This window comes from Hippoglossus stenolepis, chromosome 1 (genome assembly GCF_022539355.2).
Source record: "Hippoglossus stenolepis isolate QCI-W04-F060 chromosome 1, HSTE1.2, whole genome shotgun sequence".
NCBI classification, from domain to species: Eukaryota; Metazoa; Chordata; class Actinopteri; order Pleuronectiformes; family Pleuronectidae; genus Hippoglossus; species Hippoglossus stenolepis.
Window position 1 is genome coordinate 4180592 of NC_061483.1, and position 17406 is coordinate 4197997.

At 43.7% G+C, this 17406-nt stretch overlaps 1 protein-coding gene across 1 annotated transcript in view; it reads left to right on the top strand.

Moving 5' to 3' along the window:
* LOC118114081 (protein kinase C-binding protein NELL1) overlaps positions 1-17406 on the top strand; it is a 206494-nt gene that overhangs the window by 140590 nt on the left and 48498 nt on the right. The window contains exon 13 of the mRNA XM_035164316.2: positions 3588-3713. Within this exon, the coding sequence (XP_035020207.1) occupies positions 3588-3713 (126 nt within the window). The remainder of the gene's footprint in view (positions 1-3587; positions 3714-17406) is intronic.

Genomic DNA, 17406 nt, shown 5'->3' on the forward strand with positions numbered 1-17406 from the left:
AATCCTTACAACCACCATAAAATAAAAGAAAACCAAATACAAGTATATGAATCAGAATCAAGAATTAAAAGCAGCTTTGTACAAATGTGTTTTAAAATGGGCGGTTAACACCAAGTGCAATTAGAGAAAACTACTAAAATATCGTAATTCTCTAACTGTGTGTGTGTGTGTGTGTGTGTGTGTGTGTGTGTGTGTGTGTGGTGTGTGTGTGTGTGTGTGTGTGTGGTGTGTGTGTGTGTGTGTGTCTAAGGTGCTAAAAGTAACGCTCCACCTCAATTATCCTCATGGTGTGTGATCGCTGGGTGAGATTAACTTTTTGGGTCTATAAAAATAGAGTGAGAGTGAGAGAGAGGTCAGAGAAGAGGGGGGGGGGGTGCAGATTGTAGTGAACACATGTTTGTGTGCGTGTGAAGGAGACGAGATGTGTGTCCCGGAGGGTGATGACGTTTGCAAAGAAGAAGCAGTTAAGAAAAGAAGAACACCAAAACTTTAAGTGTTTTTGTTTCAACTCCTGCACATGAATTAGTAATTCGTGCTCTTACATTAGCGTCGGCCGAAGTTAGTGGCTGTCGCTGCTACAAGTCATTTACAAGGAGGAGCGGTGGGAGTCACAGCTTGTTTCTGTACCACTGAATTCATATTAATATCATCTGCAGTTGTTTTCACATTGTGCCTCTGGACATTTTTATATATATATATATACATATGTGCAGTTATGATTCTACTGCATAGTGGAAAGTGTTTTTCAGGAATCCTGCTCGGCTCTGGATAGACCGACCACTGTTTAACCTAATGTTGTGGAAACTTCACTGTGCTGTGGACAGTTAATCTAAAACAACCACACAGTTTTGTCTTGTTTTACATCTTTAAGACGCCCCCCCCCCCCCGTCATGTTTTATGACATTTAAAGTACTCGGCTTGAAATAATAATTTCTGCTCAATAAGTTTTTAGGCATATGCAAGAAACAAAAGTTATGTCCATGATCTTGACTTAAAAGTGCATGTGCTCCTCCCTGTGAGTATTGATATGGACATTTGGAAAAGCTCTTTAGCCTGCATGTGACAGACCGAGGCAATATGGTCACATACTGTCCATCCAATATAAACAGTACATTACGTTAACACAAGTTTATAATACGCACAAAAATAAATACATCAAGGCCGACACACACACACACACACACAAACAAACGCAATATCTGGGTTGATTAGAGTCTAGAAATGAGGCGTTTGTTAAAGAAGCTATTTCCCTAAATCTCTGCTCAATATAGAACATGATGCAGATATAGGTATACGTGCATGCACATGCACATGCACACACACACACACACACACACATAAAAATAATATGAAGACTCTTCTCTCCTTCTGCCTCACAGCATCCAAAACAACCGAATGCACAGTCTCTCTCTCCCAAACACACAAATACACACAAAGGGATGAGCCAGGGCAAACACGCACACGCCACGCACACGCCACGCACACACACAAACACGCACACGCAGAGAGAGTCCTATCCGGCCTTATTTTTAGCTGATTCCCACCTACCCACCACCAGCAGCCCTGACCTACATCACAGCATGAATAAAGCAACAGAGACAAGAAGAGAGTGAACTCGGAAGGGAGTGGCGGGGGGCAGAGGGGCAGGGGGGGTAGGTTGGGAGGGAGGGAGGGAGGGAGGGAGGGAGGGAGGAAGAGACGCACACAAATCCAGAAAAATGAATTCCCCCCTGTGCAAAATGACAGTTCCAGTTCTGTCAGCAGACCTCACCTGCTACGACCGTCCCAGAGGAGGCTGCAGAGGGCGAACACACAAACACACACAAACACACACACACACTTACTCTCAGACGCACATTTACAGGCGGCGCAGGACCTTCGGACCGGCAGAGATCACAACGCCTCGTCACGCCTGCAGGCTTGACAGCAGATGCTTTTCCCCGCTGTAAATGCGAGCTGACAAAAGCGGCGAAGTTCTCTCGACTTTGAATTATTGAGGCGGTGCGTCGCCGACATCACAGACCGGCCCGTCATCCCACTCCAACAATGTACCGCCGCGTTTAATTTTTTATTTTTTTTTAATAATCAGATGAGCAGCTCTCAGGCTGCAGTGCTGCTTCGGGGACCAGCTGAATATTAGATTCTGTCTCCAGCCTTAAAGCGCTGCAATAAGTTCCTTGTTTTTTGATGTGGCAGATCAATGCCTGTTATGCTGAAGGCCGGCGAGGCTTCGTGCGCCTGCACACACGATCCATCTCTCTTTGATTGTGCAATTCAACGCTCCTACTGTACACTCACCGAGGATGAAATTTGCAGAGGAGAAAAAAAAAAAACCTCTGGGTGTTGCATGTAAGTCAATTACACACTTACATACAAATTCATTCTGTTGTAAAGAGGGAGGGTGTGAGCTGAGAACCTCAAAGCTGGAATGTATTCATCCAGGGAGAGGATATGGAAATGCTCTCCTCATCCTCTCACTCCGTTTAAGTGCAGCGTGCCCGCTCCCTTATGTGGTGGAAAGGCCTGTTAGCCTCAGGGAGCCGGTTCTCTGCTGGTCTCATCCACATAGATATGACCATGGTACACACACACACACTCTCAGAGATCCAGGCTCTTCTGCATAACACCTCCCATGTGTGTTTCTGATCCCGTCCCATCAGCAGTCATCCTGCCCAGCTAACGCCTCCCTCAGCTCTTTGTGTTAATGCTCGTACAACGTCTTTCAAGCTACATTAGGAAGACAGGGATTCGGTGTGCGGAGCGAGAGGATGTAATATATCATGATATTAGTGGAACATTATCCCTGGCAGGTGGAAAGTGCTGCGCTCCGTTCTCCCCCCCTGTCTTCTTCGGTTTGAACGTCCTCATCAGGCTTCGTCCTTCTCCCTCCTCCGTCTTCACGCCCTCGTGTTGAAATGCGGAAAAAAGCTTGACTTGTCTCGGAAAAAGTTTTGCTTGTTTGCTGGTGTGATTGATTTAATTGTTGGGGAACATTTTTGGATGGACAGTTATAATTACCTCCACTTATGAGACTGTGTTCTCATAAGCAGGGGCAGCTGTGGCCGAGCGGTCGTTCTCTAACGTGATCGGCAGTTCGATCCCAGTCTTTGGGCGAGATATGAACCCCCAAACGGTAGAGGCACTGTATGAATGTTTGTATAACACCAGTAGTAGTTATCAAGAAGAGAAAAGCGCTATATGAACACAGACTATTTACTATTAGCATTTGTTTGTCTGTCTGTCAGCAGGATTAGGGTTGGGACGTGACCCAGTGCACAGTATATTGAATTTTGGAGGCAGGTTTAGGGGCGGATCCAGGAATTCTCTATCACTTTCCAATCAATCAATCAATAAATCAAATTTGATTTGTATGGCGCATATTCACAAATGTTTAAAGTCTCCGTTAACGTGGCGTTCAGCCTTGAAGGAGGAATGCCGTCATACCTCTGCTGTCGTGACGTGAATAGAGCGACAGTGTTGAGTCGGTTCAATGAGCCTCGTCCACCTGCTCCATCAGTCGCCCGTGTGTCTGTGGAGAAAGTGTCATGGAGTCACTGATCCATTGTCTCTGCTCTGTTGGTCCTCAGATATTGATGAGTGTGCGACGCAGATGCATTACTGCCAGTCCAACACGGCGTGTGTCAACCTGCCCGGCAGCCATCGCTGCGACTGCCTGCCAGGCTTCATCCGAGTGGACGAATACTCCTGCACTGGTACGTGAATCATCAGGTTTTATCACACCACTGTCACACACACACGAAGGACACACTCTGAATTCTCACTTCTACATATCCATTAGGAGGGAGGGCTTATGGGAAGGTTGTTTAGATAAGGACGTATTAAGATCTCTACATAATTAACTCTGATGATTTGTTTTTTGGGAGGAATGTGTCACTGTGTTGCCGTGTTCATAAATTCCGGAGAATTCCTGAAACTATTGGTTCTGGACTAACTCGTGAGTTTTCCTTTCACTCACTCTCAAAGTCGGGGTGACTTTGAATCGTCAATATCAAACATGATTGATATTGACGATTCCATATTGGGGAGGTTTGGATTCGCTCTGTGACATTAAGATTATTGCCTTGTCCCAGTTCACCAGTTCACTAGGCCCTGCCTCCTTGTGTTGTCCCAGTTCTCTATGTGATGGAGGGGTAGTGGCCATGTAGCCCTTCAAACACCTCTTCAACAGTAGTGTATTCAGGACCCCCTCAAAACAAAAGGGTAGACGGAAATTCCTAAAATGCTTTACGGCCGCTGCTGCTAAAATGCTCATAAACGTAAATCTGTCAAAAGACATAGATCCAGCGGAATATCTTATTTTTTAATCCGGTAGCAAATGAAGATGTGATTGAATCGCTGTGACAAGCGTTTCAGGAAAAAAACGATATTCACATCGTAAAAAACAAGAAAGTAAACATTCTGAGTGAGAGTAACGAGTAACGATCGTTTGCCAGATATCAGATCAGACCTGAGTCGAGATTATCCTGCATCATTAGAGAAGTTATAACACGAAAAGACGAATGAACGGATGAGTGAGTAGATTATTCGTCTCACTGTTACGTGCTTGTGTGCAGCGACTCCTAAATGTGCCGGAAGACGCAAACTCCAATCAGCCGCTGCCCTCGTGGCTCCGACACACAGACTCCGTGCTTTGTTATCAGAAAATGAAGAAGAGTGCAGAGGAGTTAATGCGAACTGATTGGTAAAGAAATAATAAAACCTGCAGCGTCCGTCTTTTGGAAAGATTGAGAGAATCAGCGTGTGCGGCTGAACAAGAGCGAGTGATTGCAGCCATTCAGCTTTTTTTAAATATTTTGTATTAAAAGGATCCTGTTTCCTCTTCATCCCTGAACCTTCTCGGAGCTGAATACCAAGAATTTGATCAAACCTTTCTACCGACTTTCTTACAACATGCTGCACATTTTCTGTCCTCGTTCATCTCTGTGGACGTGAAGCTATTTCTCAACGTGCGATTCAGGGACACCTGTTTTGGCGAAGCTGGAGTTTTTCTCTCTCTCGAAAAGGGGTTAAAAGCAGCATGTTCTCTCAAGGCGGGGGGGGCGGGGGGGGATAGGATGTGCTTGGTTTCTGCTCAGTGTTTCTGCGGAGAAGTGTTCTTTAATTAGCTCGGAGTTGGCAGCCACTCAGGGACAGGGATCCATGGACAATCAATCTCTTCTGCAGCTTGTAAACTGTCCTGGCTGCCGACTGGAAGCCCAAGGAGCGCTCTCCACATCTGCCGGGAGAGATAAATCCTCCCTCCGTCTCCTTTCGGCTCCTTCTCCTCAACACGCTCGCGGGCTGCCTCCGCTTGAATGCTAAACCGGCGTTAGCGTTCACGCCCGCGCCGGAGGCGACTGCTCATATTTCACGACGTTAACATGATTGCCCATTAGCTCCTGTAATTGCCGCGTCGCGCTCAAATCTGTATTGTTTTTTCTTCATTGTGTCTGCGGACCTGGAAAGGCTTTTTTTTTTCCGGTAATTGCATTGTTGTCGCTGCATTAAACGGAACACACGCAGACGCCGCGGAAACCGTTTTGTGATTAAACAAAGAAATTTGCGAGATCTCTGAGCAGTCCATCAAGCAGGCGGCTGAGGGGACATTTATTCAGGGGACGCCGGCGCCTGTTTGGTTTGCACATAGTGACTGAAATTATCTTCAGTGAATTGGATCTCGGGGAAAAAAAAATAAACGGCACATTAATCGTCCGTATGGAGTGTCACAGATTTAACGTCTGCGGTGTCAGATATTGACTTTCCTGACACGCACGTACGTACACGATGGCAACACTGGCTCCTAAAACGTGACAATCAAGCGGAAATGACATAAAGCAAACATTCCAGCGTTTTTATTACACACATTGTGCGTGTGTGTGTGTGTGTGTGTGTGTGTGTGTGTGTGTGTGTGTGTGTGTGTGTCAGGCAGCTTCATCCGCCCACACACCGAGCCTGACATCACCGCAGGCACCACACAGTCTACTTTCAATATTACAATGTGAGCAGCTCCTTCCTCTGAGAAATAAAATGTCACCCACGGCATGTTTACACGACTCATCGTGTATCGCCTTCTTCTTTTGGACACACTCGGGCTCATCGCTCCCTGCTGCCTGGCGGTGGAGCAGCCTGTCCTTCTGCGAGGACGGTGCCCTGTAAACAATCGGAGGCTCCGGTAATCGTGGTTCTGCTTGATTTCACCTGCACGGAGGCAGGCGAGAAGCTCGGGGGGGGACAGGGGACAGGGGACGAGAGATGGACTGGAGAGGAGGAGGTGGAGGAGGAGGAGGAGGAGAAGAAGTGAGGTTGTGTGACACGGAGCTGAGCTGTCGTCACAAACACCGCAGCTCGAATCTGCTCATCCAGGACAAAATAAGATTTAAAGGACATTTGATGTGAAACTAATCAGGTGCTATTTTATATTTTTGTTGCTATGACGAGTGATCAGCCCCTCAACATTTGGTACAGTTCACTTTTACATGGACAGATTAAACCACCAGTTGGGCTCCGCAGCTGTACATTAGTTCCTGGACCCGCTGCTCCACATGGAATACGGACCGACCCTGGATTTGCTTTTAAGATAAACCATAGACTGTATATATAAAGATGGACGACATGACAGCTCCTTCAAAAGTGAAGACAAATCAGCAGTACAGGGCATAAACCGCACCTCCTCCATGTAAGCAGGTGGGACGTGGGACAAACTTAAAAGTCAAAGTACATGTTTATTTATTCGTTAATATTAAAACAGGGTGAAACGTCGGACTCGCGATTGGTCGATTGGATTTAAAGGCGAGACCTCGGTACTGCAGCACCACCCCAAACCCCAGGGCAGCAGCTGTGGCTCATGAGGTAGAGAGGTTAACCAGCCGGTCGTTGGTTCGATCCCCAGTCTGAGTTCCACAGTGTCCTTGGGCAAGATACTGAGCCCCAGATTGCCCCTGATGGCTGTCGACAGTGTGTGAATGGGACTTGTACTTTAAAACACTTTGAGAAAAGGTGACATATAAATACAGTTTATTTTACCATTAACCAAATATAATAAATAAAGCACAAGGCGGTGGCACCCGTACGCGGCATAGTTTAGTTTCATTTTTGTACAGCAGGAGGAGGTGGAGCTGCGTCGTCCATCTTTATTTATAGTAAATCATTTAGATTCTGTAGTCTAGTCGGTTTGTTGTTCACGGCTCACATGGAAGGTGTTTGCGAAAAAAAAACTTCAAACCTGCGACTGCTGTCTGCTCTCTGTCAATCAAAAGACGTTTCATTATAAAGACCCTTTATGATGAAACATCTTTTGACTGACAGACGGACTCAGAGTTTTGAGAGATGAAATCGTTTCAGGCCACAGGGTGAGTGCACATTGGGGACAAATGTCTCAAACAGATCAGAATATCTATTTAAAGACGGATTTGATAGTCGCTGATTTGTTCAGGCTCCAGTTTGCCGAGTTGTGGATGATGTCACCGTTCACCCTCATCTCCTCTGTGGGAGTTCGTCATGATCCATGACTTCATCCTCTGTTGTTCTGTGACTCCCATGGTGCACTTGTCTCTGGCTTTTTATTCTCTAGTCGAATTGCTTCCTGCGTCAAACAGGCACTGATAAAACTCGCAGTTACAGAATAAGCCGCTGGATTGGGACTTGTGAGGTCACTTCCTTCCTCTGGACTCCGTCCTGTAAGTGAACTCCATCAGGTTCGGCTCTGGCCTGCAGGGGAACTGGACGCCTCATCTGTTAGGAGCTAGAGCTTTTCACTTTGTGTGAACCCACAGAACAGCTCCTGCGTTTGAGAGCTGCAGATATTATCCTCAAGACGCCATTAACAATAAACTATTCGAGAATATATATCGTCAGGCTGTTATTATTTGATTTTGTTTAAGGTTGATATTAGTCTCTGGCTTTTCTTTGTTTACTCTGCTGCCTTCTCAATGAACGCATTCATCTTCTATACTCATCTGCATCCCACTGATCAATACCTGCCTTGGTTAACTTTCTATCTACGATCTTCGTGCTCAGACTGAACGAAAGCAGCGGCCATTAATTTAATGCATCAGATGCTACGTGTATTCTCCAAAATTGTGGCATTGGGAGAAGAAAAAAAAGACACATCACATGTTTAATGAAAGTTTAATCAAATCCAATTCCAATTATGCATGTAATGAATGTGGAGCTCAGGTGTGACGAGCCTGGAAAACCCTGGCAACCTTCCCCGTGTACATTAACGCTTCAAAAATGGAGGTCACGCCGCTGTCAGGCTGGCTCAGCACCAGCCAATTTAATAAGCCCATCAAACACAGTTTGCAGAAGGAGGCAGATAAGTTTTTCTTAGTCCTCATTTCCAACCGACTGCGAGATGCTAATGTTTATATTTAGATTCTCCGTTCTAGGGTTTGATGTTTCTTCGCCGCTCGCCTCCGACTGTACAACCATCTGGAGTTCTCTTCGAGCTGCGTCTCTTCTCTGATGCGCGGTCTCGCTGCTCCGCCGGCGGAGTGCACGTGGAGACATGTGGAATAATAACGCTCCGTGGCTGTGGGATGGATGTTTACCGACCGAGCACATTAATGGAACATGCTTTCATTAATGCGAACTGCAACCCAAGCATCTTTATTGCCGTGAGCTGTGTATTTCATGGGGTCGTAAATGAATTGCATTATCCCCCGGTGCCACCGACACACAAAGGAGATGAACTGGCTGCTGCGGACTCTGTAAAAAGCTCACGCCACCAAAGGAAGCAGCTGTAATTTATGATGTAAATGAAAATATTTGCAGCATAATGAGAAGCACTTGTTTTAAAGTGCCAGGTCTTTAATGCTGCGTGTGACTGCAACACACACACACACACACACACACACACACACACACACAACGCACACACACACACACACACACACACACACACACACACACACGTGCTCCCTCAGCAGTTGTGCATTCATTCTCTTCTGGTGCCACGTTTTTTTTTGTTCTGCTTCTTTGGCTCCTTCTCATCACAAATTTGCGGCAAATTAATGAGAAATATAAACAGATGCAGATGTAAGGAAACTGTAAAGTCCATATTATCGCTGCCCTTGGGTTTGAATGGTTGTTTTGATGCCAAGGTGAATGAGTCATATTGTGCAGCACGTTGGTGTAAATGCGCTGCGTAAATGTTGTTTCCATTAAAACGTCAAAATGAATAAAAAGCCAAAGGAGGTTAAATTGTAAATGATGATGTTTCCTTTGGAGTTTATACTCCCAGAATCAGCTCGTTCCAAAACAACGAATAGAGTCTGGAGAATTACCTATTATGACATTATGGATCACGTGATTAATACATGTGAGAGAGGTTTGCTCATATCAAACCGTGGATAAACGCCGTCTCCTCAACGTTAGCGGATGGGACATCAACCAAGTACATTTTCACTCAAAGATCATTTCTGTCATTTGAGGTCGTTCCTCATAAACTGGTAAATGTTCGATTTTTCAGTTTGGTTTAAATTTGTTATTTGATTCCATAAAAAACGAGAATCCAAGATATGTTGGCTTCATTTCTGGATAGTGGCAGGAAGTTTATTTATAGTTTCTGTAACTTTACTGTCTCCGTGTCTTCTCACCATCGTTCCTCTGCCTCTCTCGGCACCAGGAGGTGGTAGAAATTACAACAGGACTAAAAATAGCTGAACCCTGTATCCTGGAGATTCTGGTAATTCACAGCTAATTCACACCAGATTTTTGAAAGAAACATAATTGTGACCAGCTCATATTTTCTATTGTTATAATGAGCAAATGTTGCTGATTGATGTTATTGGCAGGTAGGACGCATGGAATGAATTGAACGTTAATAGGTAAATGTTTGGGAAGATCTGGGGTCTGGTTTAATACGGGAACAACTTTAAAATTGAGACAGAACCACAAACTTTAACCAAATCCCACTAAACCTGCCACCTCCTGGAAACTCTGCACCCATTCATCCATTCATCCATTCAAAAATCCAGCCAGTATTTAGTTTGCCACCAGATCATAACTGGGGAAAAAACATTTAGTCCTTAATGTAATTTCCAGGAGGCAGGGTGGTAAAGTGATTACAGGACTTACATTCATCTCGTCTTTTATTGCTCCACAGCCTCTGTATGTTTAAATTGGTTTTCATTAACGTCTTTACACGGAGGAAATGTGTCAACGTTGTGTTTACAGCTTGTTTCCTCTGCTCCTAAGTGGCCGAGCAATCTGTAAGTTGAAGCAAAGGTCTGGTTGTAGGTTGAGGGAACATGAACTAAATGCAAAACTAGAATATCTAAAACATATGTACACCACATCCTTGGGCTTTAATTCAACAAGGGTGTAAATGATGCTTTGAAAAGAGGAGAGAACGAGCTTCAAAAAAGTCACCAGAAGACACAAAGGTTCCTAACTCCACGCTGCCCTGTCCAATTAGCCCTGTAAGCTCTGTTTTGTCTCCATAAAATCTTAATAAAATCTTTTTCCTCGCCGCACAATCGGCCTGCACGCAGTCGTGTTGCCGAGCAGCTGCGTGAGATGGAATTAATTAACCTTCGGGTCAAAAGAAAAGCGTTTCTCCAACTCCAGGTGGATTACGGCAGGAAAATCAGATATATTCATCCGACTAATTTCATGGGAATCCGTGTCCTCTGGGCTAAATGCTGTAACAGGCAGTCAATATATTTCCCCCCAGTGACATAAGCCAGATCTCCGTCGGGTTCGCATCATGTCAAGGTGACCAGCAGGAGGCGAGCATGACGACTTTGGCATAAAAAAAAAAATATAAATTCAAGGGGAAAAACCCCTTGAAAAATCCTGGCGTGCTCTGTTCTCTTTTTTTTTTACGGCCCTGTCACTGGTCATTAAATTTCACATTAGTGATGTGTTCTGCTTGACATTATTGAATGAGACAACGGCAGGCGCTTAAGCGGCGAGGACGAGTTTTAGATATTCATTATGCAAAGTTAAAGTGAATCACGAGGTGTTGGTTTCACTCGCAGGTTCACGCTTATACACACAGGGTCCGTCGCTTTCAGGCCACGTTTCAGAGACCGTCTTGAAAAGTACAGAGATCTGGGGAAAGTGAGACCTGAACAGAAGATGTGAGGAGACGTCACTGCGGCGGTGTTTACTTCAGGAGGAGAGAAGGTCGGTTAAAAAGGTTTTAAAGACGCTATTCAGTCGGCTGACGAGTTGATTGACACAGAGTTGAATTAATATCCACATCACTCGTTGTAAACGTTGTCGTAATTTGCCGACGTCTTCTTACAGATGTGATATTGAACTATTCCTCATTCAAATGTCTAAAAGCAAATAGACCTACATGTAATATATTGTGTTGACATGTGTACTTGCGTAATGTCCAGCGTTTCATTTCAGTCGCCTTTTAATTGCGTCATATACAATTTACCCCGTGGATTCGTCCGTCGCTGCTTTAACTTCTAACGACTTATTTTCGACTTATTACGAGTCGTGTCAGATTGATTTTTCATCGGCGATGGAGGTCAAGACAACAACTCCCATGATCCAACGCTATTTCATGATGTCATCAAACGAGGTCGTTTGTTATTGCTTCGATTGAGAGACCCCTAGTGGCAGAAATTACGTACTGTACTCACAAAGATTACATGGGTCAGTTTGAATGTTGGTACAGATCTGGACAAAGGAGCAGATCCAGGATTGTTTATTAACTTTCACTAAACATTGTGAGATATGTTTTTGCTCTTATGAAAAGGGACAAAAGGTTTTGTAACATTTTGGATTCATCTCTGATAAAAGTAATTACAGGGATTATTTTAGCTTTTATTTGTCTCTTAGACCCAACGAAAGATTTAAATTTGCCTTTTTTTCCAAACATGACAAAATATTGTATTCATTATCTTCTTGTCCGCAGAATGGAGAAAGTTTGAAGTCACTGTCAGACCTGACTTACGTTTCCTGGAAAAAGTCTCAATCATTCATCGGTCCTGTTTAGAATTAGTGACTTTGCTCGACAGTCAGATCACTGAGCCCCGGCTGTGTCTAATCACAGCCATTAGTAAAGGGCACTTTGATTGTGTTACACTAATTAAAGTCCCAGTCATGCCTTTTTCTTTTTTAACATAATGATTATCCCCTATGACACATGCTCAAACACATTTAATTAAATTTAAGTTGAATTTCAAACAGGGTCAGAGCGGCTGAAGTTACAGCATCAGCACATTTCATTTCACTTCTATAAATGTTTGAGGTGTTTATTTGCCCGTCTGTCCGGGAGATATCTCAAATGACAAGATCATCAGCGTGATGAGTAATAAGATGTTTCAAAGGTTTGGATTAGTTTCTTTTTTAAAAGAGATACTAGAGTAAAGAGTATGTAATAATAGTGATAGAATACTTAGTACCAATACTTTTAAAACTCTATAAAACTCTGCAATAACTCAGTAATTCACTTTCTCTTTGCTATATACTATACACGTAAGAGTGGAAGAAGTACTCAGACCCTTCTTTTAAGTAGAAGTACTAATACCATAACATAAATATACTCCCAATTCACAATCCTACTTTAAATTGCATTAATTTTATCAGCAAAATGTACTTTTGTATCAATAGTAATTTATTCTGCAGTGAGAAAGGTCTTGTGAATATGTTGAGATTATTTCATTATTAAAATTATAATAATGAAGCTTTTTGAGGTCACACTAGTTTTATCTATAAATACAGTTAAAGTAATCTAGAAATGGAAATATGTTTGTAATTCTTGTTGACTCTTCAGAGATTTTACATGTTGATAATAATATATAATATTTATTTATTATATCTTAAGAGCTCCCACACTGTCTGTGGTGAAACATCTTCATCTGTAAAGGAACCACAGCTGTCATATGAATTATTGAGACGTACTGGAGTTGAAGTAAAACATATCTAAACCAGACTGACCTTCAGTGAAGTGCACACGTCTCAGCTGAGGCCCAACAGTCCCGTTATGAAACCACTTCTAAATTCAGTAGATCCAGGTTTTTATTTTGGTCTGCACCAAATAGATCAATGAATTAGTCCCTGGGAAACGTCTTGGTCTGATCCTTCCACCAAGTTTTGTGGAAATCCGTTGAGTAGTTTTTACATCATCCTGCCGACAAACAAACAAACAAACAAACAAACATTAAAATGCTCAAAATTCAGTAGAAGTACTTTGTTTGCTCCTGCGCTTCCTCCTCGCATATTCATTTTGTGTTTAATGTAAGAAGCTCATTTTACAGGCGGCGTGTTACATACACATACAAACTCAGCGTGAAGGGACACAAATCATTAGCCCCGAGGCCGAATAAGGCGAACAGTTGTCCACGTTTCAACCCGAGCAGAGGAATCAATGTGTATCCTGAGGCTTTATAACAGCGTCTCACTCACGTTCAGACCTGACGCTGCAATCGCTCTTTTTCATAATTCACTAATTAGACCAGAACCTTGGGTAGTAGAGCTCAGACCCGGTGTCGGCTGTTATCTGCAGGAAAATCGCCGCGCTCACGACCGTCGGTGTAATAACTTTCCAGTGACACAATCGTTCATCACTGGGTCTGGTTATTGTATTACGCGGGGAGAGAATCCCCCCCCTCGGATATTCTAACTGGTAGATCTTATCAATCTCTAATGGTTAAAACACCCCATTAATTATTCTGCGAGACCTGTTATTTTTCAGTCCACCCACCAAGCGACAGCTGCTGCTACTGATTTTTTGAAGCCGGTGTAGCAGTGCGTTGAAATCGAGTCCATTAGCCGGTGCTTTTTTGTGAAAATACAATTTCAATAGAAGCCATTAAATATAATATCACAGCTGCATAACGCCTGGTGGCAACACGAGAGGATTTTAACTCTGAACAGAATCACGGTATTTTAGAGACCATGGCAGATTTAACTGATTCTTAATATTCTAATCGGCCCGACACACAAACTAGATCATTTGACCTGGATGTAAAAAAAGCACGTATTTGCCGTTTGTAGGAGAACATGACACAGAGGAGATTCCAGAGACTTGAGATCTCACCAAAAATCAAGATGGAGGAAGATTAACGTTCGACAAGTACGCAAAACAATCCGGTTGGTCGCTCTCATCGGCAACTGAGGGTTGAGATTATCATGTTTGATATTTAACGATTCGAAATCCGCGAGACTTTTCGACACCATTGGTGGCGTTAAGATTATTTTGAAAACCCCTCACACTTAACAGTAGTTTATATATCACACAGCAGACCGTAGGGGAAAACGTGACGGCAGCATCAAAGGCTGAACGAATCTGCTGACTGTGCGTTCACCTGCTCCTCGGAAGCCGAGTCGGGAAGTTGTTGTTCCGACTTCTGTGTGTTCAGGAGCTTTGAAGTCGGAATGTTTAAAAAAAACCCACAAAGTAAAGACAGCGTTTGTAATGAAGAGCAAAGAAACTATATCAGGTGTGACAGTCGTATAAATACTTTAAAGCATCTGCACATTAATGATAAAAACACCTGTATTTGCTAAAGAGAGATGGACGCACAGGATAGAGAATACTGCAGCCCTCAAACACATATACATGTCCATCCATCCATCCATCCATCCAGCCATCATCCATCCATCCATCCATCCATCCATCCATCCATCCATCCATCCATCCATCCATCCATTGAAGATCCCAGCTGGAACCTTCTTTCAGTGCAAACCACAGCATCACCACACAACATAAATGTTCTCTGCGCATTGATTTCAGTTTTCATATTGATTGTAGAACCCAGCCTGGTCCTGCACCTTCCGTCTTCTCTGGCTGGTGCTTTTATTGTAGGAGTGAGGAGCTGTCAAGTGCTCTGACATGAGCATTGTGCTCGTTCTGAAGTGCAGGACAAAAGGCGGCTTTGATGGACTGAGCTTTGCCGGCTGTGGGTCGTAGGAAGCTCTGTGTGGTGCATTGAACCGGTGATTGTTACCTGTGCCGAGCTGCAGTGAATCTGAGACTTTACAGCAGCTGCGTAGCAAAGAGAACATCAGCAGCAGGACTATATATATAACTTCTGTTTCTGTTGGGAACATATATAACTGACAGATTTTTTTTAAAAAAGATATTCCGCAGCACCTGAACACCACAGACTGCACCACCACAGAACCGGGGCGTTGTTGGAGGAGATTCATCGCTTATTGAGCTTTGCATCTTTTCCACTGATTCACTATCCATCGATTCGGCCTCTACATCTGTGTGTTTACGCTTCTCTATAATTTCAACTGGCCGGCCGACATTAAACAGAATTAATAAGCAGCCGAGGCCGCCGGCGTTTTAATTGTGTTGCTCTCTCCTCTTTCAGCTCGCGGCCATTAGCACACTGAATAGTTAGTGATGCAAACCTTCCTCTTGTACTGTACCGTTAATGTAGTATACTTTTTTCTATCCCTTCTCATAAACTCTCCCGTGTCCCAGCAGCTCTGTTGACATTCACCTCCGCTTTATAGTTCAACACAGGGAGGAAATCCACAGGAAGAGAAAAAGCTAAATAATTTCTCCCACTTGCTTCGGGGGCTCCGTGAGCACCACTCATTAATTAAGGGGGAATGCATTAGTCATGACTCCCACCAAAGCTTTTGCATATTAATGAGGAGTGTGTTCTCGTGAGTGTGCACCTTCGGAGCGGAGGCAGCCTCGGGCCAGGTCCTGCACTTAAAGAAACAGTTCACGGTTCGATATTAAACATACTTTAGCGATGCAGCTGCATAATCAGATGTTGTATTGTTCGTAATCATCTAAAAATCATGTTCGATTCTAATTGGTCTGCGTCCTTAACCTGCTTGATAATCTCCGCAGCAGGAGTCCAATCTAAAAACATGTTGCCAAAAATCTGCTCCTCTCATGTTTGCGAGCGGCAGAGATCCACAATTAGACGAGTTGTTGTGATGACGCTTTTTTTTAAAAACATGTATGAATCTAATTTCCCCTTTTTTCACTAATGGCTCATTACCACTGCACCTCAGGTCAACTGCAGATCAGCCTCATTAGGACCTTTCGCTGTGGGGCCCATTAGTGGAACATGCAGTGGGTGTGATGTCACGTGCACGTTGATCCTCGTGCGATTAACCTGCTGCAGAGCTGCGACGAACGGTGGACCTGAGAAAGCAGAGCCCAGAGAAATCAGTCACTCGTAGATTATTGATAAACTCTCACAAAGGACGGTTATCAGTGGTGGAGACATTTATTTGACATGTCAGGAGCAGAGATAAAGAAAATGCCGGAAAACCACAAATACAACTTGTCCCTTTACATTCAATCCACCGTTAGAGCTAAGCCAACAAAACGATGCAGATAAGTAATACATCTAAATCTCGTTAACAGAAGAATAAAAGGTTGAAAAAAATTAAAGTTGTGGAGTTGTCATAGAAACTCAAAAGGTTAAGTTTGTCCAGTCTGGGCCACTGTACAGGTTGTGAAAACTTAACTTCTTTGAGTGGAGGTAATGAATGATTCAGTGTTAGGCTCCTGCTCATTGTCACACTCTGATTTCCTTCTTATATTTCAGTATTTTTATCATCTCAGTTGATAATAATTCTTACACTGTGAAATCCGAATGAGACAAACCAGTAAAACACTCCAGCACTTTCTTTCTTAAGGTAACGATTCAGATATCGATCAGTGGAAACATGGATTTTGCCGCAGACCTACTTAGAGAAGTTTATATAAACTATTTACTTTCTTCACTAACTATGAGTTGCTCTTTTAATTCTTGGTAAATACAGAACTTTTCAGTCTGCAGGTGAGTCTCTGATATCAAGACGTTTTCCAGTGTAGCAGACTGCACCACAAACAGATGCAGCCAGACATCAAAGTCTAAACAAGTAGTTTCAAACCGTGGCAAACATCTGGAAAAGCGAAGTGAAAGCTGCACGTTTGTCTGCTGCAGCAATAAACATCATATTCCCTCTGGACTGAGAGAAAACCATAAAAGTCAAGTTCATGATACCAGAATACAAAACTCTGACCCGGAGCATCAAGCTGTGTGTTCCCCTCATGTCCAGTGAGTCAGCATTTCATGAATGGAACCTCCCCCCACCACCACCACTACTCACCTTGCCAGCTTTCCTATAATTAGTCAGTTTTATGGTCGTAGAATTTATATAGTCCATGAAGGACTGTGTAACTACTGCAGAGAGAGAAATGCCGAAATAGCAAAGAGGCCCAGGATCCGACCGAGCTGCGGTTCCACTCCGTCGGCCGCTGTGGAGACTTCGTCCGGCGCGGTGCTCTGTCGTATGCATCTCAATGTTGTTGATTATGTTTCTTTTGGTTGTTGTAAGAGCTCTGTTGCCTCATTCTCATGTGTGTGTCCACGCCACCAGTGTGTGTTACCGCTACTCAAAGAGCACAAAGGAAAACGACAAAAATATAACAATCAGCAGATCTTTCCCTCGTCTGTTTTTGTGTAGAACTGCACGTGTCAC